This window comes from Martes martes, assembly GCF_963455335.1.
Source record: "Martes martes genome assembly, chromosome: 1".
Lineage (NCBI taxonomy): Eukaryota > Metazoa > Chordata > Mammalia > Carnivora > Mustelidae > Martes > Martes martes.
Genome location: NC_137888.1, coordinates 94,273,379 through 94,295,815, shown reverse-complemented (window position 1 = coordinate 94,295,815; position 22,437 = coordinate 94,273,379). Strand labels below are relative to the sequence as shown.

The window sequence follows — 22,437 nt, the reverse complement described above, 5'->3', positions numbered from 1 at the left end:
GATAGAGATGGGACTGTACACGTAGCCTGAGGTTATTTCAACACAAATATAATATCAAGTCCACAACCTTAGATCATTTACACCAACTCACACCTTGCCCGGCTTAGTGATTATCTACTACAAAGTGAAATGGACACATCCTGGGGGAGGTCCGCGGGGGCCTGTGCTCTTCAGTGTGTATCTATGTTTCCCTTGGCTATAGAGGTATTGTCCCACCCAAGCCCAGTATGAGAGGCACAGTGAACGTTACCATGTTTGCTTTGCCGTATCATGGTGGGGTTGGTGCTGGAATCAGAGGGCTCCATCCCCAGCCCAGCAGTTAGTGATGATCCATGCCTGGGGCCCCCGGACAGATTTCATTGACAGATACTCCACGCCCCGGATGCCTTGGCATGACATTGGCTCTGCAGTCCACGGGAAGGCGGCTCGGGATGTGGCCCGTCACTTCATCCAGCGCTGGAACTTCACGAAGGTTTGTGGATTGTTTTATCATGATTCTGCCCACATAAAGAGAGAGAGCCCGGAAGAGGAGAAACTTCTAGAGGATTGGCAAGAAGATGCTGTGGTAGCCCATCCGCTCTCGAGTGCCTGCTTGTCAGAGCACAGGGAGATAGATGGCACTTTTAGGGCCTGTTGTGATCCTTTTCACATTTTGGGTACTCAGTGTTGATCAGGCATCTGGTTTGGGCTGGTGGGTCAGCTAGAGGGCTGTTGTTGGGGGACAGGGACCTCGTTTAGATGGGAGAGCTCGAGCTTTGAAGTCCTCTCAGTCCTGGCATTACGCTGGGTTCATACTCGTCCAGGCTTCTGGGAGGCGGCTCTGAGTGAGGGGAGCAGTGTGAGAAGATGAGGCCATTTCCCTTTTCTTCAGACTGTGTCCTGTGCCTTCATTACATACAGGAAGAACTTAAGTACCTACCTTCCAGGTATCATTAAGGTTCCCTCTTATTTACTATAAATTATGACAAGGCATCAGTCTCCTTGATAATTTGGGAAGAAATTGTTTTATCAACAACTTAGAATCTCATCTGATCTTTCATTTACGTAAGCTTTTATTTACATAAACCTTACAACTTTTTAGAAATAATGGAAATATTTTTTAAAGACTTTTTTATTTATTTTAGAGAGTGGTGGGGGAGGGCCACAGGGAGAGGGAGAGAGAATCTCAAGCAGAGTCCCCACTGAGCATGGAGTCCGAGAAATAATGGAAATATTTTTAACAAAAATTAAGGGAGCATGAATGAATAAATGAAGGAATATTACTTTTAACCTACTGGTATCTGTGGTTGGTGTTGGGATTTCCAATGCCTGTATACTCTATTGCTGGCAGGATAAATTGGTAAACCCCAGAAAGCTTTTAAAAAACTATACAAGCTTTAACTCAGAAAATCTTTTTTGGGTATTTAAATTAAAGTAATCTGGGGATGCCTGGGTGATTCATTGGTTAAGCATCTGCCTTCGGCTCAGATCATGATTCCAGGGTCCTGGGACTGAGTCAGGCATTGGGCTCCCTGGTCAGTGGGGAGTCTGCTGCTCCCTCTGCCTGCTGCTCTGCCTGCTTATGCTGTTTCTCTCTCTCTGTAAAATAAAGAAATAAAATCTAAAAAAAAGAAATAATCTGATAGGTAATTTATTTTGATATTTCTTCTAATCTGAAAAAATAGGAAAAACTGAAATGCACATTAATAGGAATTTAGTTAACAAACTATTGTTCTGTATCATTTTCTTAGGAAGTTTTAAAAATAGGATATATGGTACTGTATTGCTATGACAAGATATCTATAACATAGTAAGAAATCAGTTACAAAACAAATACCATTTTTGCCATTATATACCTCTATAACTCTAGATTGCATATAAGCTTTCTTTAAAAATATGAAACGATACATGCCCACTAGAAAAGGTTAAAAAAAAGCGGGGGGGCGGGGAGGAGTTCTCTGCCTCTGGAAAACAGAAAGAGCACAAAAATAATCTATTAAAACACTCCACGATGAGCATTTTTCTTTTTCTTTTTCAAATGACTCTGAATTTCTTTTATAATCACAAAGTAGGGAGGAATGGAGCTATTTTCTCACATGGATCTTTTCTTTTTCTACCTGTTTTTCTTTATTTTAGATCATGAAGTCAAAATATCGGTCCCTTTCTTATCCTTTCCTGCTTCCCAAATCTCAAACAACAGCCCATGAGTTGAAATACCAAGTGCCTGGGTCTGTCCATGCCAATGTGCAGGTAAGGCTGGCTTTTTTTTTTTTTTTTTTTTTTTTTTTTCACTGAAGGCTAATCGGTAAAATTACCCTTCTTGGATTAAGTGCCTAGTACACTGGTTTCAGATTTTTCAACGAGGACGACGCCAAAGCAAATCTGAAGAGACCTTTTAAATTTAATTTTATATTTCCTATTTAAAGTGTATTCCGTTTATCCTCTTTTTAGAACTCTTTTATAAATTTAACAAATGCACTGTTTTACTTCCTTAACACGTGTTACTTCTGTCACTCATCTCTGATTCTACGCTGCAGCATATTCACCATTATCTTTACGTGTACACCTTTTATTTCACCTGTATTGTCAATTTCTTTAGCCATACGCTCATCTCTTTTATGCCTCTGTTCCTCCCACTGTAGCTGTCCTAGCGTCTTACACTTACACTTATCCTGGAGTCGGTGATGAATAATCTTCTTAACTGAGTCACTTTATAACTGAAATATGAAACAGTCTTTGTTAAGAAGCCTTTCCCTTATGAGAGGGTCTCACAGAAAGCATGTGTATCCTTAATCTGTATAATCTTTCATGCATAAATTGTAAAAACATCAAATGCTCAAGAAATTTATATTCCTATCTTTTTGCCTTTTTTTAAAATTTAGTTTTGTTTTTTGTTTTTTTTTTTACTACGTTTGATATTATCACTGATAGGTTGCAGAATGACTCCACAGATGGTTAATCAGTTTGGAGTAGCCCATCTACACTTGAAAAATACTTTTTAAAGTTTCTTTGTCCTCCATTCGTAACATTCACTCTAAAGGGTCTGGTTTTAGTTTCCTCAAAAATGTATTAAGTTTACATGTAAGTTAAGAATCTTTATGTCCCAAGGATTCCAGTGAATGCTTTCATAATTGGAAAATGTATAAATAAATAAATATTCTTAGGAAAGGCCAGTCAAGGAAAGGCTTGTCCTTTAATTCCTTCTGAAGTCACCCTAGCAACATGATACACACAGTGAAGCAGGGATGGATTCCAGGGAAGCACCAGGAATGTGGCTGAAACTTCATATCTAAGAAGCTAGTTATAGTTCAATCTAATTTTAGCTCCTAATTAACCAAATGCCTTTTAGAGGCTCTTTTAATAGAATATGGAATTTGCTTAATGGATCACATAATTTTACCACACCCAGTCGAAGCATCTCAAATTACACGTAGGAAAATTAGGACCCACTGGGGCTATGAGACTTGTCCAGGGTCACCGGCTGGTTGTAGGTAGGGGTGGAGTTGAAATCCTGCTCTCGTCTGTCCGTCTGTCCGTTGTTACCACAGCTCTAGTATCTTGAGATCATCAGGGGCAGAACTAGGATGGGCCACCTTTGACATTGCCTTTTGTTCAAGGTCATCACTATCAGCATCAAAAGTATTAGGTAAGAGCAACTGAGTGGCTCAGTTGGTTGAGCATCTGACTCTTGATTTTTGCCTCAGGTCATGATCTCAGGTTGTGATATCAGCCCCGCATTGGGTGTGAAGCCTGCTTAAAAATCTCCCCCTCTCTCGGGCCCTCCCCAAGGGCCCCCCTCCCCCCCCCCCCCGTTTAAAAAAAAAAAAGGATTATTTAAGTAAAGATCTGGCAGTCTGCTACTGACATCACTAATACAGGTTTATATAATCTGGACGTGGATTGTAGTGACTATGATTACGTAAATGAAATCCCTAAATCAGTTAGTTTGTACTATATAAAAGTAGAGGTATTTGTAGCTAAGAAATCAAAAGACATTTCAGGCCACAGATCAGCTGAGAGAACAATCAAAGAGAGAGACCACTTGAGAGAAATACCTATAGCAAATACTGAGTTAGCCCAGGCTACAGGAGACAATTAATTCAAACTTAGAGGCGCAGATATATATATGTTCATATGTAAGTTAATGAATATTTTATGAACCCGTTTAATGTTATTCTACTTGGAGGGAAGAATTACTCATGCTGTAAGATAACACAGGAGCCTTCATGTTAAGAAAACAAGAGAATTTAATTTAGGATTTGAGATGTCATTAAAATTGACTCAGTGATCAACTTATTGAAGTTAGCAGATGCGAATGAAGTATCTGTTGAAAAGGAATTTCTGGGAATTGTCTATTTTTATGATCAGCAAACGAAATTGTATGCTGGTGTTTCATAAACATACGTCTTCTTTTACCTGCTGTTGGACCCTGTTTTATATCCTCTCACCCAGTCCCCTGGCATGGTACATAGATCCTCTGCGTGTACACTGTATCGAATGCCTCCCCTGAGTCCCCTTCTCTGCGTCACTCACCCATGGGGCTGGATCTGGGGTTTCCCGGATATGCTTCTATGTCTGTCCTCCGTGTGCTGGGGTGGCCTGGACTCCAGAAGCTCCAGGGCCAGTTGATTTGAAAGGAGGTCTACCAAGACTTACTCATTAAATCATTTATTCAGTCAGCGTATGTTTATTAAGTGCTGTTTGCACAGTGAAGTCATCCATGCATACTTAGGGTTGAGGAAGAAGACAACAATTCTCTGCCTCAGGACGCCTGGGTGGCTCAGTCGGTTAGCGGCTGCCTTCGGCCTTCCGCTCACGTTTTGATCCCAGAGCGTTTGGATCGAGCCCTGTGTTGGGCTCCCTGCTCAGCAGGGAGCCTGCTTCTCCCTGTCCTCCCCACTCGTGCTCTCTGTTGCTATTTCTGTCTCTCAAATAAATAAATCTTTAAGAAAAAAAAAAAGTTCTCTGCCTCTGGAAGCCTCGGTTAGCTGGGAGAGGGAAAGCTGTGATGTTGAACTATTCAGTTCACAATGCTAGGTGTGGTCCAGGACTAACCGCTAGCCTGAAAGTAGGGCCCAGCACGCTGGGAGGGTCTGGCAGTGAGGACGGGAGAACTGGGCGTCTCCTGTAAGTAATAAGCCTGCCTGCTCCGGGGATGGTAGATCCAACTGCCACAGACCATTTGCTCTTGACATGTTGGCAGGTAAAGCTGAGAGGCTTAAGGCCCGATTGGGGATGCCCCGAGTGCTGGCCTGGGTAATCTGGACCTGATCCTAGAAGGCATTAATGAACTTTGGACTTTTTTTTTTTTTCCCTATCCAGGAAGAATTAGGATATAGGAATGCTTTATGAAAATTAACCCAGATCAGAGTTTACAAACCTGGTTTTACCTGTGAAATGCTAACAGCTATGCCACCAAGAATATTTCCATGGACAGAGAAGTTTTGGCAGATTTTCTAAACACAGGATTCCTTAGTACCTTTGTTACGCTGATGGGTATCATGGAGTTGCTAAGAATGAACGTGCTATGAGGATCTTCCCAGCTGAATGGCTGGAGGATCTCTCATTTGTCATGTGTCTGTTTCCATCTCTCTGAACAGACATACTCGGGGACCTAAAGTTTATACATACCAAGAACTTAGACTGGAAAGAGAGTAAAAGCAAGGACACCTGTAAGGAGGCTGCGGCTGTAATTCTAGCACAAAGTTTGCATTTGTAAATTAATATTCTTTTTCTTGAAGAGGACTCCCCCACAATTTAAGCAGTGTTCCTGGTAGCCAGAAGATGTTTTTCAGAACTGCCAAAATAACTCCAGTTGTGAAAGCAGCGGGCACAGCCAGGCAGTGCCAACTTTTTGAAGTCAGGAAAGTGAGAGGACCAGAAACCGAAAAAAGAAAAGAAACCAGCCTGCTTCATTTCTCCTTTTCCATAAAGTTCTGACCAGTGTTGTTTCACCGTGTGTTATTTACTGGCTTTCCACTTTATTCGTCTTGCTCTAGACATTATTATTTTCAGGTCATGAGTGAATAGAGCTTAGAGGCCCAAAGCAATAATCTAGCTGAATCCTTGGTTTTTCAGAGAATCTGGAAGGGAGCCGGGAGATGGGACCCAGTGCGTTGTAGGTGACTTGATCTTTAAAAAGTTTAGTGTCTTTTAATACTTTCAGGCCCTTCACTCTCTCAGCTGTCGTGTGGCAATAGCCAGATAACTCTTACATACTCTTGGTTGAGAAATTTGACACTATTTAATAAAGTTCTTTCTTGGGTTTATTCTTTTTTTTTTTTTAGGTTTACTCTTCTAAAAAAAATTTTAGCATAATTTTTTACAGTTTATGGCTTGTAACATAATTTAGAGCCCACAAGCTTTAATTAACTTAAAAGGAGCAAGGGGCTGTAGCAAGGGGAAGAAGTAGATTATAGAGTCAGAGTGTTCAAATCCCGGCTTTGCTACATACTAGCTGTGCAACCTTGAAAAATTACATCTCTATATGCATTTTTTCATCAGTAAAACAGAGGTCATAACAGTATCTGCCTTATAGGGTTGGTGGCGAGAGCTAAATTAATCCGTGCCAACAGCACTTGGATTATGTTAGTATTAGCTTCAGTCCTCAAGCTTTCCCGAGTGTTTTCAAGAGTTTGGAACAAAGCAGTGGACATTTTTCTGGATGGGTCACAAGGGTAGTTCTGGGTCCAAAAATCTTTATGCCATATATTTATTGAAATGGAGAAAAAGAACATTAGACATAATAAAGTAGATAGTATGTAAGATTCATGTTCTTTTATTTGCAAAAAGGAACCCGATGATTTAATTCTTTTAACACAAAAACACTGGGTCCAGTCATCCTTGGTAATCCCACACCAGCCATGATGCACAGCAGTCGCAGACAGCTTGACACCAGCAGCCAGGGTGACTAGTGAGGGAGAACAGAGCCAGGGCAGGGGGACGGAGGCCGCCCCCACCAACGTGAATTTCTGCTCCTAAAAAAAAGGTCATCTGAACCTGAAAGCTGACTTCAGCAGCTTCCGCAGACACTTAAAATATTCTTGGGTGTTTTGCCTCGGAGCTGGGCATTCTCAGAAGCCTGCCAAGAACATTTAGAGGAGACAAAGCAGGGTAAAGGCTTGGGGTCCAGGGGTAGAGGAAAGATGGCTCTGAAACCACTCATGCACAGACAGTAAGTAAAAGAACTTGTTTTCTCCCGAAAAAGAACAATCTGGATGTCCAAGGGCTGTCATGGCTATCTAGACAGACGACACTCAGCATGTCTATCAAGGTAAAAGACAATGCCTGATGCCAAATTAGCATCATACAGACTCAGTATAGGGAACAATCCTCTTGATTAAATCGGGCAGCTTATTGTAGAAAAGCCAACCCTTAGACCATCATTGTTGAGAAGTCCTGCCAAATGGAGGGAAATGATTCCACTGGAGTTACGTCTTTGATCTCTCTGTTAAAAAAAAAAATTTTTTTTTTGAACAGAAAAGAAACTATACAGGCCAGTGTGAATGACATCCGAATTATATTAGTGGAAAAACTTTTTCCTACACTTGGGGAAAAACGGCCACCTGACTCTCTGCAGGATGTCAACGTAGGAATCAATGTAGATTTCAAAGGACTGTCACATTCTGTGTTGTGAAAAAGTCAGTAGGGAGGGGTAAAAGAAAGCCACTTCACTCACCTCTAAGGCAGTTTCCTACCATGGGGGTTGTTTCCCATTTAGGGACCAGGTCTCCAGGCGGGAACACTTCTGTTCTTGCTGCCATGGTTCTTGGAGGGAGAAGCCCCAGGAATGGGGAGTGTTCACCCCCTGCCCAGCACTGCACTGAGCGTTTTGTGGATTGTCTCATTCAGTGTTCACCAGTCTCAGAACTGGACTCCTGTGTGACCTCTTATGTTCACAGAGGAGGAAAGCAAGACTTTGGGATGTTAAAATAGGCTAGGGAGGCACGGTGAGGTTGAGGCTGGGTGCTGAGTGATCTGGCCCCAGGGCCTGCGATGGTAACCACAAGACAGAGGCTGTTTCCGCTGAGGTCTGGCTGGTGGTAACGGCCAACGGCTCCCGCAAGGCAAAGCTGCATGTCCACCTCGTCATGTAGGATCCTCTTCTCCTACAGCAGCTCCAAGTGCCCCCCACCCCGAGCAACTTTCTTCTTGTTTCTTTCTGGCTTCCCAGAGCCCCCATCTACACCTTTCTTCCTAGGACTTCTTTCCACTTAAGTTTTACTCTTCAAAAGTTTGTTTTCTTCCTCTTCTTCAGCCTCAAGCTCCACTCTTCCCTATTGTTCAGGCGAAAGGATCATCCCATGTTGTGTGGTGAATGGATGACCATCAGTGGACAAAAGTGGTTATTAGAAGGAATAGTATAGTATATAGTATAGTATAGTATATAGTATATACTATATAGTATACTATATAGTATAGTATAGTGTGTGTGTATATATGTATATATACACATATACGCATATATGCATATATGTATGTGTATATACATATATACACATACATATATACGTACATATATGTGTGTATGTATGTATATACATACATATATGCGTATATGTATGTATGTATATACACATATATACATATATACTCATATATGTGTATATATACACATATATGCATATATGTATGTATGTACATACATATATACATACATATATATACGCATATATGTGTATATATACATGTGTGTGTGTGTGTGTATATATATAGTATATAGTATGAGGTGAATTTTTTTTTTTTTAAAGATTTTATTTATTTATTTGACAGATCACAAGTAGGCAGAGAGGCAGGCAGAGAGAGAAGGGAGGAAGCAGGCTCCCTGTTGAGCAGAGAGCCCGATGCGGGGCTCGATCCCAGGACGCTGGGATCATGACCTGAGCCGAAGGCAGAGGCCCTAACCCACTGAGCCACCCAGGCGCCCCATATGAGGTAAATTCTTGAACAAAGTTCATTCCTTGGTGTTCCTGGCCTGCTTTTCTCCTCAGTACAGACTGGAAGAATAAGGCTCAACCGTCTGAGTGCTTCCCTTGTCTCGTGACCCGTGCCACTGATGGGCTTCTCCATGGAAGCCAACTTCTGCTTGAGACACATATAAGTGGCTCTTGTCCTAACAGTCTCTGGTCCATGACTGACTTGGGAGTTTGGGGAAATAGAAAGAAATTAAGATATGTGCTGAATTTATAGGAAAGGAAAGCATTACAGTAAGAGAAAAGCAACTTGGGGCAAATTCTAAGAAAGTTTTGAAAGTTTTCCTTCAAGAAGAGATTTCTGAATTTTAATCCATATATTCAATGTGGGCCCATGGTATATAAGGGGATCAGGCCTTTTGGTAAAAGAAAAGGTTACCTTTCTCTCTGCCTCTTTGTCTATGTATCCATCTATTTTTATGAAACAATTCAGCCATTCTGTACATGACTCAGTGCTCACCATGGTAAGTGTGACCACTGCCTGTCACTATACAACATTATCACAATATCATTGACTCTATCCACTATGCCATCTCTGTGACTTATTTATTTTATAACTGGAAGTTTGACCTCTTAATCCCCTTCACCTATTTTGCTTGAGAAGCCTATCTTTTAAGTTAAAAAATAGGACAGGGTACAAAAGAAAATGACCGGTTCTAGTTAAGAGTTTAGAGGCTAAAACATAAAATTAGAAACATGGTCTTTTTATATGCTTTAAAATTGTGTATTCAGACTTGAGGTTTGAAAAGTGAGGGTTAGATTTGATTCTCCGTATAAGGCCCATTTCTGCACATGTAAGCAAGGGTTTGAGGCTTGTCTGAGTTCCACGGTTTAAAACAAATGCAGGACAAGTTGGTCGGACCAGTTAAGAAAAAGAAGAGAGTAAATCTTAAATTTAAAATAGAAGGGAGTCAGTCATAATGGGTTTGGCCTTTCTGGCTGTTTACAAACTTTTGAGACCATGAAGCATGTAGCAGTTGAGTTCATCTGTATATCCCCTCAGAGTCCCTGGTTCAAGGGTAGAGGCAGGACCAAAGGGAAATCTGTATTTTTAGCTTTTCTTGTGGAGATAGATTTTAACTATTTAGAATAATAGTAAATGAAGAGTAATACCAAGTTATTTTTTTTTTCTGTATTACTTAAAAGATATGTTCAAATTGAATACAAAATGATGACTTTAGAGTTTGGACTCAGACAATGGGATTGATAATACTGACCCCCACCCCGGGAGGGGGGCAACCTCCCACATGCTCTGGTTTAATGGGTACCAGGTTCCCCCACCCCCATGCTGCTTATGCTCTCCCTCAGGTTCTTCTTTTGACTTACAAATGGACTTACTTCTTAAAAGGGAAGCATTTACCAGTATCTTTCATAGGAAAGATGGCAAATACGTGACTTGCCTGCTTTCCCTTCATGGAGCTGTCCACCATCAAACTTAGCTTTCCTCCCCAGTGTGTCTCGTTCCAAGGAGTCTCTTTTTGGCATAGCTGTTCCGGAAACTACTTCAGAATGATTAGACTTGAAATCTGTTTGGCACTCCTCATTTATATCTTATGTTAATGAGCTTATTAAATCTTTGAATCTGGGCAAATTTGGAGAGTGAGAAAGGAAAGCATGTTTCTTTTTGAGGGGAACACTGAGAAATGACCACTAAAGGTGGTATATAAACTTCACCTCTAATCCTATACATCCAATATCTACCACGTGCCCCATACCATAGCTCTGTGGGTGTTAGGCGATTTATTTCTTCACCCAGCAGCTGTGGCACATGCGCATGTCTGTGTGTTTGTGTGTCTGTGAGAGAGAGAGAGAGAGATCTCAGTTGTACAGTGGTGGAAATCAAGCCTCCCTGATATTAAAATGACTTGTTGAAAGTGAAAGAGCTGATAAGGGCAGAGCTGAACCAGGGTTCCTATCTGTCCAGCATAGGCTGCCATTTTATACGTTGTTTCCAGAGTTCCGTAGAACCTGATAGTATGTGTAGCAGAGGGTAAGAACCTTCTCGAGGTAGCCTACATTTTCAGGGCTGTGCCCCTTGGCAACCAAATTCAACTTAAATTTGAGAGGACTAGCAGCTGAAACTTCTATTTGCTCAGAACAACAAACATCATTTCTACTGATGGACAATAATGCAGTTCCTTAGAGATAATGTGAAATCAGGGTATTTTCCCAGTGTGGATCATACTTATTCGTTTTCCTTGTGTTTTCTTTTGAGATATTTGACTATTGCTGCTCACAATTAAAACTTTCCAATAGCACATATTCATCTGATAAAATTAAATAAGTGTTTTGAAGGAAATTATTTTGTAATTAATACCTTATACCAAAGAGTAAGATTTTGAGGATTAATTCAATGATGTTAGTAAGTACTAATTTGAATTTCCTGAGTGTTAGAGATGCAACTTTTAAAGTTACTGATTAGATCAAGAATGTTATGAGCTCTTTCATATATATACACACACATATGTATCTATATATGAACACAGACCTAAAACCAGTTACATACTGGATCACTTTACAGATTCCTAATAATGTGGAGCCATTCTTTTGTTTTTAATTTCAGTTGACCTCATGAGAGACACTTTCATATTCATTTCAAATCAGGAATAGCAAATCTATATTTACAGTGATTCTTCTGCAATGTCATGCTATTACTTAAGGAAAATCAATTAATAAATATTTACTGAGGACCTACTCTCTACTGTCTACTGCAGTCATAGAATACTGGAAAAAGTGATGAACAGTGGTTCTTAGTTTGAAAGGCTTGTATATCCTCTGGTCCACTGTCCCAGGCACAGCCACACTCTCTGCAGCAGCTCTGACCCAGTGTGCCACAGCTCAAATGCATCCTCTAATGTTTTCATTAATAATAGCAAACATTACATACCACTTGCCAGGTGGTAGGCCTCTTGCATGCTTCCTGATAATTCATCTAATCCTCCCTAAAACCCTATAAAGTAGATTTTCAATTTAATAGAACAGAAATCTGAGGCACCAGGAGGTTGAGAAACTTGACCAAGATCAGAGTTACTGAGGGGCTGGGCTAAGCTTTGAACTAGGCAGTCTTGCTAAGTATGAGTGTACTTAACATATACTCGGGTATCTGAGCTGGAGGGTCTTCATGAAATCCAGGCGGGAGCAGGTGAGGGTCTGAATGGGGGAGGCAGTATGATGAGAAAGCTGAGCAATGAGGAGATACCCAAGAATCAGCTGATTAAAGGCATCAAGGTTATATATCTAAATGAACCTATTTGTGTTTTAAAATGTATTAATCTGAACAGTGTTATTTGGGATAAAAGGAATCAGCACATAGTCAGAGCTAGGGTGACCCTATCGTATGGTTCAACATGGGACACTCTGGAGAGTAAAAGTGGTCCTATTACTAAATTCCCTAGAACAGTGGGCATTCTGGTGTAATTGTGGAACCATCATGGAAGAAGAACACCAGTGGTTGCCCTACGCATAACCACTGGAAGAGGTATTTCTGAAATACTCTGTAGAAACTACACTTTATGGTTCCCAGTTTTGAATGAAAGCAGTCGTGGGTGGAGGAGGATATATTCATTTGGTAGTGTAGACGAAAAAGGATTGATTTCATTTGATGAATACGTCTGGCATCCTCTCAACTGTTTGCTCACTTCCATTTCCGATTGCTGCTTTGCAGTTGCTGCGCTCTGCTGCTGATTGGTCGGCTGGTATAAAGTACCACGAAGAGTCCATCCACGCTGCCTACCTCCACGTGATAGAGAACAGCAAGCACTATATCTATATAGAAGTAAGTCCCGCTCATGTAAATTAGTGGGACAGCCTGCCTTCCCATAAACAGCTTACAGAGACTGCAGGGTCCCCAGACTCACATCTGCTACATTAATGTTGAGATGCAAATTCGAGTCACCTGAATTTTTACCTCCCCAGCATACCTAACATGTACTTTGCATTTTCATCAACTGGGGACTCTAGTAGTAGTCCCCCAGGTTCTTGTTATTAAAGTGTGTCAACTCACTATAATATTATTAGCCAGAAATACAAGACGGACGAGTAAGTTTTTGTTTGTCTTGAGTTGCGGGGTCAAAGTAGGAGGCGTGTGCTGTGTCAGGAGAGCACACAAGGGTAAGTTGCTAAAATTGGATGCCACCAGTTAGGCAATATAGGAATAGGGAGCATGCAGGGAAAGCAACATGGAAAAAGAAGAGAGGAGAATATTGAGGGCAAGTTCCACCTTCTTCAATCCTGTATGAACCATTGTTCATTTTAAAGCATAATCAGATCCCAGATTTTGTGTTCAGAGAAGAGGAGAAAACCTAGGGACACTGAGTTTAGTTTGGGAACCTTAACTGCACTTCAAAGTAGATACAAACCTAGCTCAGAGCACATGGAAAATCCTGAAAAAAAAAAAAATCAGAAGTCACAGTCATGATAATGTAAAAATAAATCAGAGCACAACTCCCTTCTTTATTTTCATCTTGTCTTTCCCATTGAATTTTTTAAAATGTACGGAGGGAAATGGGTTTCCTGGAGAAACCATCCTAGCCCCAAGTTCCTTCCCCTCTCCCCCTCCACACGGTGACTAATCACAAAGAGCAAGTAGGAAAGAATTAGAGCTTTGTTTCTTTCACAGGCCTGGAGAAAGAGAAGCTGATTGAAAAAAATTAGCAATATGGCATCCTAGGTGGAACAACACAACAGGAAAAAAACTCTATCAAAGTCTGGAGCATTGCAGTACTAATACAATTAGTATTATAATTCCATCAGTTATACCATCACAATAGACGATGTCAACCGCTGCCTCATCCATTATCCAGAGTCCTTTTGCTTTATCTCTTTTTAGTAGCATTAAGTCAGCCTTCCTTATTAGTGCTACCGCAGTCCTGAGTGAGCTCTGGAATGCCATGTGGATACACATGGCTGTGGGCACGGACCTAGCTCTTCCGCCTCTAGCCGAGCTACGTGGTTGGCACCTACCTAACCTGCTCTCCCCAAAAGAGGAGAACAGGCCGTGCCACGTGGCCCGTGAGTGTTCGCAGCTGCTGAGGAATGTGAAGCTTCTGTAATATGAATACAGAAAACAATACAAATACAGAAAATACGAATGTATTTGTAATACGTATAAATACGAATTGTAATACGAATACAGAAAACAAACATGGTTTGGTTGCCACTGAAATGTTTATTGTTGGATGCCTGAGGGGAAGACACATTCTCAGATGAGTTCCTGAGCAATGTCTCCTGTAAGGTTGTCTTATGGAGGCAGTTTAAAGATTTATGCGCTTATGTATAAAAACATGTAAACTAGTAAAAATGATGATGTGGCAAAGGGATGATAATCACAGTTTGAGTCATTGCTTCTATGTCTCTTTAGGATGATTAGGAAAGATTATGATGATTATACTTATAAATTACAGGTGTATTATAACAATGCATGGAAGTATGTAATAGTGATCATATTTGTACCTAATTACTAGCATTCCTTTATGCAGCAGCTAAATCTTTTATACCATTATGATAATAACGTTGTACCCGGGTTTTTTAGTAAGAGTTTTAAATAGTGTTTAAGAGGTCAATGAAGAGTGAAGGTTACTTAAAGAAAAAAAGAAAAACATTTTTTCCAGTTTCTTGGTTTATTTATATGTATGAAACATACTTGTGAAGTTGATTTGAAGCTACTTAAAATAGAAGTTCAGAAATAATTAGTGACCTGAATGAATGAGACAAGGCAAAACCACATACTAGGAAATGATAGAGAATGGATGGGGAATATTAGACCAGGATTCTGCCATCTACTCCGTTAGAAAGGTAAATTTAGCATGAGACAGAAAGTTTACCAGTATAGGACTTGAAATCATGAGCATTTACACAACACGTGAATTTATAAACCTAGGGTCTCTGCTGATAAATTTGGAATGTCTACCTTCCTAAAGATGTCAGCTACAAAGAACTCACATGATGAAATAATAGCATAGCCTCCCACTAGGCTGAGATCTGACATGTGACATTACCTTGAAATGCATGAGGCGCAGAGTGAGATGAAGCTTCTTTTATTCTGTCATTTGGTTTCATAAATGATTTTAGTAATAATAACATGTAGGCTATGTGAAATGGTTTTTTTAATAAATATCAGTGTAGTGTTAAAGAGCACGTTTTCCATATATATACTATATGCCACTAAGATAAGAAAGACTTACATGGTCACTCTTTTTCTCATAGAACCAGTTTTTCATCAGCTGTGCTGATGACAAAGTTGTGTTCAACAAGATTGGTGATGCCATTGCACAGAGGATACTGAAAGCTCACAGGTAACGGTTTGGCATTTGGGTAGGAGTGGTTACTGCAAATGTTCTTGCATTTACTGCTAAAATGACTTTGGAAAGCCCGTGTTATAATACTGTCTTTTCCTAGCAGGCATAAATTGGGTTCAGCTAGCAGTAGATTATCGGTTCCTTCAATCTGATTTCAGTTGCTGAGAGTTTTGAGTCCATTTTTGAAGCAATCGGAATTTTTCCAGGGCATAGTCATTTTTTCCTGGCCAGTCTCTTTCCCATGCCATTGGAGTTGTGATTTGATTTATTTAGTGGCAGACAGTGAACTGTGTTCACTTAAAAATCAAAGCAAAACAGTCATCGTATTTTTCCATGGGTTATATTTAAATGATTGTTACCCTCTGTCTTATTTCTTCAGTGCATGGGATTATTTTTTAATAACAACGTTATTAAAATATAATTCACATACCATACAATCCAGCCACTTAAAGTGTACAATTCAGTGACTTCTAGCATATTCACAGAGTTGTGCAACTGAACCTAGTCAGTTTTAGAACATTTTCATCACCCTAGAAAGAAACCCTGTGTCTATTAACAGTCACTATCTACTTCTTATTTTATCCTCTTGCAACCACAAATCTACTTTCTTTCCCTATAGATTTGCCTAGTCTGGGCATTTAATATAAATGGAATCATACAATATGTGGTCTTTTGTGACTGACTTCTTTCACTTAATGTTTCTAAGACTCACCTATGTTATAGGATGTTAACAGTATTTCATTTATATTTATTGCCAGGTAATATTCCATTTCCTGGGTATACTATATTCTCCTAACCCATTCATCAGTTTGTAGATGTTTGGGATATTGCTAATGTTTGGCTATTATGATTGATGCTGCTATAAATACTCTGTGTTAGTTTTTATGCAGACATAGTTTTATTACTCTAGAGGTAGAATTGCAGGGTTTTATGGTAATTCTATGTTTAATGTTTTGAGAAGCTGCCAGAAGGTTTTCAAAAACAGCTACACTATTTTACATTCCTTTAATGTATGAGGGCTCCAATTTCTCTATCATTGTGAATACTTACTATTATCTCTTTTGGATTATAGCCATCCTAATGGGTTTGAAATGATATCTCATTGTGGTTTGGACTCGAATGTCCCTCATGACTAATGATGAGCATTTTTGTTTGTTTGTTTATTGGCCATTTCATGTATTATCTCTGGAGAAATATATATTCACATTTCTTGCCCATTTTTAATTAGGCTTTTTATTGTTGAGTTGTAAGAGCTCTTTATATAGTTTGGATACAAGTATCATATCAGAGTTATGACTTACAAATATTTTCTCCTATTCAGGGTGTTTTCTTTAATACTTTCTTGATAATATCTTTTGAAACCCAAAAGTTTTTAATTTTGGTAAAGTCCAGTTTATCTGTCTTTTCTTTTATTGCTTAAGCTTTGGTGCCATAGCCACAAAATCACTGCCTAATCCAAGATCATGAAGATTTACACTTCTTTTCTCCTAAGAATTTTATAGTTTGAGTCCTTGCATTTAGGTCTTTGATTCATCTTGAGTTATTTTTCATACATGGTGTGAGGTAGTGGCCCCACTTCATTCCTTTACCTGGGGATATACAGTTGTTCCAACACCACTTGTTGAAAAGGCTGTTCTTTCTCCACCGAATTGTCCTTCCGTCCAGACTACTTTCATGGCTGCTTTTGGCGCTGTGTAAAGGCAACAAAATAAACAACACCATTACCTTTTAAATTCCTTGAACACATGCAGTGGGGAATGTTAAGTACATACACATTTGGGGATTAAAATACCGTTTTACTTCCAGCATCACATGGCATCTTAGTATCTTTTTTTTCTTTTCACATAATAGTGGGGATTTTTAGAACTAAGAACATTTTACAACAGTAACTACTAGTATTTTTTATGATCAGTAGTTTCGAGACTCTTACTGAACCTTCACAACTACTCTTGAAAGTGTATCATGTAGTCCTTGTGATTATTACTGTTATTATCGTTGCTGTCCCCATTTGTGGAGTTAGATTCAAGAGGTGATGTCGCTTGACTAAGCCACTAACAGTAATAGGCAAAAATGGCTTTGAGCCCGAGCCTTTGGACTTCCAACCCAGTGCCTCTCCCCATACCACGTGACTTGAGTTCATTGACAGGTAGGATTTAAGACCCCTGCAGGGTTGCCACAGTTTGGAGCAAGTGGGTTAGGCCTTTGTTGTCCTGGCCCCCCAATTAACCAGTCATCAGGTACAGGCTGACTTGAGGAAATAAACATGACCTTGGGTGAGGGCAAGGAGGGCAATTCCTGGAGAAGGACTTCACTGTGAGTAGTTAGCAGTCAACACGCGCAGCAGTTGAGCCCATGGTCAGGGCACTTAGGTAACCCATCACATTACCCGCCACATCCTGCAAGGTATATGGTAGATCTTGCCCTTTACTACACATCAAAATCACCACTGGACTTTTTTTTTTTTTTAAAGATTTATTATTTTAAAGAGAGGGGGCAGGGAGAATCTTAAGCAGGCTCCATGCTCAGTGTAGAGCCTGACTCAGAGCTCAATCCCATGACCCTGAGATCATGACCCGAATCAAAATCAAGAGTCAGACACTCACCAAATGAGCCACCCAGGCACCCCTCACCATTGGACTTTTACAAAAATCCAGAGAGCTGGACTTGATCCAGACTTGCTGAGTCAGAATTTCCTGGAGTGGGGCCCAGTCACTTGTGTTTCATAATGGTCCACGGGTAACTCCAGGGCACGGCCGAGACTGCTCAGTACTCACTGAGAACAGCGTGCGTGGTCCTAAGTATTAATAACTATCTGTGCTTTTCCAGGTGACCTCTATCTTTTGCCCTCTTACATACTTCTTTCAAGATAGTGAGCATGGGATCTGTTTCCAAGATGACTTAAAAACAGTCTTGTTTACAGTTAAACATAACACATACACACAAAGATTTCTTGCATCATGCCAGTCTAATTTACAAAATTAAATTATCTTTCTGTCAGCTCTTGCATTTCATTGATGCAGAAGTATCCACTTTTTCTGTAAAGCACATTTGACAAAAAAGTATTTTTTTCTTCATGAAATTGAAATGAGTTGCAGAAATCCGATAAGCAGACAGATAAGCTCACTGGGCTGAGTGGCGAATGAGGAATGTGGTGACCCTGATCAGCTAATAAAGAGAGTAGGATGAATCTCAGTTTCACTCATCCAAGTTATTAGTTCCCTGTAGTATATACATTAATAAGTACCTATAACACTTGTTTTTAAAGGGTTTGGAAGTCTGAAAGAACATTTTTCTTTAGCATCCTAATTTGTCTTTAAAAATCTGGACTTCTGGGGCACCTGGGTGGCTCAGTGGGTTAAAGCCTCTGCCTTCAGCTCAGGTCATGATCCCAGGGTCCTGGGATTGAGCCCCACATCGGGCTCTCTGCTCAGCAGGGAGCCTGCCTCCTCCTCTCTCTCTGCCTGCCTCTCTGCCTACTTGTGATCTTCCTCTGTGTGTCAAATAAATAAATCTTTAAAAAAAATCTGGACTTCTTCTGAAATCATACTGTTTCAGGGCTGGAAGGAACTTTAAGATATTTTCTGATTGAACATTTCCCAGTGATCCCGTGAGCTGCTTCTAAAAGGAAAAGGGATCTGTGGTGAGATAGCACGGGAGCCTGGCATCTGCTGCAGACTGTGTCTCACACGTGGAAGTTCAGAGAGCACATTAAAGATGCAATTTCAAGACTGCTCTGTAGAAAATGGGAAATGAGTCCATTGAGTTTCAAATTAACTCTGTTGTTTAGCTCTGATCTCTCCATCATCTCCCTTTCTTTGACAGTCACATTTCAGAGGGTATGTATATCACACATAAAATTTTTCATGGATACACACACGTATCCTGGAAATATATTTTACGTTTTCCCCCTTCCCTTTAGCCCCACATTATTGTTCACCTCCTGTGTTCATCGTAATGGTAAAATATTATTTCATTTGATAATTTCAAGTCTGTGAGCTTGTACTCTTAGGAAAGGGAGAGGTGGGAAAAGAGCTCATCCTGCAGCCTGCGGGCAATGTTCCCCACCCCCCTTTCACTGAGGGCCGCTGAGTGCCCTGCCCACGTTCACCCCCTTGCTTCCTTCATTGACTCTTCTGTGCTCTACTCTTCTGAGACTCCGAGCTTCCCTGCCAATGTCACATGCCTAGCAACAAGTATAATTTTGGCTGTTGGAAAAAGAATAGAATCTATACAAAGCAGACAGAGGGAAATGACAGTCAGCATTCAGCCAGGCCTGACCAAGGAACACAGGCTCTCGTCCAGGTCCCTCCCACCCTGGAAAGATCAGAGTCTTTTAATTGCCAACTCCCTCGACTGGGCTGAGACTTTATTTTTATGCCAGTGTTGGAATCCAGGAAACACCAGTTCCCTGAAGTGAGTTCTCTGCCTTCCTCGCTTCCTCCTGGTTCCTTCTCAACAGCCATAATGCTTTGCAGGAACAAGTTTTTGCGAAGACTTCACACTCTGATCCATGACCCAGAGCCTTAGAACGTTGTTCATCCTATGGCAAACCAAGAGTCGCTGTGGCAATCTAGACAGAAAACAGAAGGTCTCCTCTAATAAGGAAAACTGTCCTGGAATTGAGACTAGCTCTCAAGCCACTGGAAGCCGGTCTTCGACAACTCAAATCTGACTGGAGACCAGGGAGAAGAGATCATCTGGTTTATACCATGTTTGCATAAGCCAAGAGAAAGAGAAGCAACTGATCCAGGTGGAAATTTAAAACATAGTGTGCCATGAATAAATGATTTCTGAGTATGAAACAGTTCTGCTTCTGGAAACCTGCCACACATAATTCTGCTGCTTTGGTAAACAGGAAGTGAGAGAGCCCATTTTGCATTCTTATCAACAGAGTTGACACATGCAATGAAAATAGGCCATCGGTTTAATGCCTCCACATTTTAATACTAAACTACATTGAAAAATGCACAGTTTTGAAAATTGCTCAAATCCTTCCTGCTTCCTCTAATGGTAGAACAGTGCCAGACAGTGCTTGCAGTTTGCCCAGGAGTGGGTGGCATGGGGAATCCGGAATTATTTGGGGACCAGGTGTCTGGCGACTCGGGTTCTTTTCAACTCTGTTACCTACAGGCATGTGACCTTTCAACCTGTCAGTTGACCTTTCTGACACTTTTCTCAGGCTAAAAGAGAAAATCATACCTGTTCTACCTAGCTCACATGAACGAACGTGAAAGTGTTTTAAAACCATAACACATCAGTTCATGTGAGAAATGATTAGGTTATTTCCAGGAAATTCATCTTCTGGAAATCTGGTGGCTCACTATAAATTTGAATAAATTTAAAAAAATAAAACGTTCATCTGATTTCTTCATTCTAAAATTAAAGTTATTTTTCATAGATTTCTGGGAGACTTATTATTAAAACATTTCTACTTCCCCTGAAATGAGGGCCACTTTGTAGCTGAGTGGTACAGGGCACAAGTTGAATTTCCTGAAGACGTGGTTTCAGTCTCGGTTCCACTTGTCAATAGCTGTGTGACTCACGCCGGTTACCTAACCTCTCTGGGCTTCACGGCCCCATCTGTAGAATGGGAAAAATTAGGCATCCACTTCGTAAGGTAGGTGTGGGAATGGGATAAAAGGATAAAGAAGCACAATACTCAAATCAACTGTTTCAGAATTAATATTTATGATAGAAACAAGTGTTTTAGTTAAAGAGATGTTTAATGTGCCTTGGTTGAAATTATTAATAGCGACTGCTGGGTAAGTAAAACTTACTTTGGTTTCCTACCATGGGTGCTTATTCATCCTGTGACAAGCAGAGACACAGTATGAAAACACTGTCCTGGGGTGTCCTACCAGAAGTCCGTAGCTGCCTCCTCCTCCTCCTGGGAATCCGTTCTTGGACTTCTTATTATTGTTTCAATAAACATCCCACCGCCAGTGTAAAATAAAATAGAAGATATTCTGTAGCATTAAATGAATTCAGCTTCACTTTAATTTGTTTTAATTTTAGGCATTCATTTTCCTTTATTATTCTTTGATGGTGTATAGGCTTTCTCATTGAAATCAGTGGTTGTAAACTGAATAATCATGTTACCAAGTAGTTTCTGAGTCTTTCCACATTCGAACTGCGTAACACGCACTACCTTGTTTCATTCCTACACCTACCTTACAAAGTGGATGCCTAATTTTTCCCATTCTACAGATGGGGCCGTGAAGCCCAGAGAGGTTAGATAACCGGCGTGAGTCACACAGCTATTGATGAGTGGAACTGAGACTGAAACCACGTCTTCAGGAAATTCAACTTATGCCCTGTACCACTCAGCTACAAAGTGGCCCTCATTTCAGGGGAAGTAGAAATGTTTTAATAGTAAGCCTCCCAGAAATCTATGAAAAATAACTTTAATTTTAGAATGAAGAAATCAGATGAACGTTTTATTTTTTTAAAGTAATTGCTTGATAGGTAAGAAGTTCTTTGGCTTACAGAAAAGTCTGCCTCCTGTTATTACCATATCCTATAATTTGTGTACCACGCTGAAAGGACATGCTGGGTATGTTTCAGAAGCACTGTCTTAAAGAAATTTAAACTACGGTTATAATAGAAAGAACAAAAAGCATGTAGATTGAGCATGCCAGTTGCTGGGTTCATATTTTTATTTATTTATTTTTTTTTTTGTGGGCCAACGTCCAAGCTCTGTAAAACACCCTGAGAAGAGGTTACCCTGGGGCAGAGATGACATGAAATTATGGGAGGAGGACATTTGATTTAGATCACTTAATGGCTTTTGTTTGATTCCAAAAATTATAGAAATGGTGATCTCAGAAGATTGAGAGGTGAAAGAGTAGCACAGGGCAGAGGCCAGCAATCATTTTGTAGGATCTTACTTGGGGGCGACAGGGGAGCTTGCCTGACATAGCTTATCAAGCCGAGAATGAAGTTTTCAACACGCTGGGCTAACCTTCAGCATCCTTACATTTAAGAGCTTGTGTCTCCAAAAGATAACCCACAGAAAAATGACACGCGTGTGCATGCCCAATATCTATCATGCCGTCATCTATAACGCTGCACAGACGATATGCGAAGTCACTGCTAAATAGGGCCAGCATTTCTGGTGGACTAGCTATGGTTTTAGACAACCCCCTCCTTTGCAGCTGGGAAAATTGAAGTCTGAAAAAGGCTACTGCGCT

The 22,437-nt window shown here is 40.4% G+C and overlaps 1 protein-coding gene across 1 annotated transcript in view; it reads left to right on the top strand.

Moving 5' to 3' along the window:
• PLD1 (phospholipase D1) overlaps positions 1 to 22,437 on the top strand; it is a 194,295-nt gene that overhangs the window by 136,021 nt on the left and 35,837 nt on the right. Inside the window, exons 18-21 of the mRNA XM_080828133.1 lie at positions 354 to 472; positions 2,116 to 2,229; positions 12,616 to 12,726; positions 15,156 to 15,244. Coding sequence (XP_080684259.1) covers positions 354 to 472; positions 2,116 to 2,229; positions 12,616 to 12,726; positions 15,156 to 15,244 — 433 coding nt within the window. The remainder of the gene's footprint in view (positions 1 to 353; positions 473 to 2,115; positions 2,230 to 12,615; positions 12,727 to 15,155; positions 15,245 to 22,437) is intronic.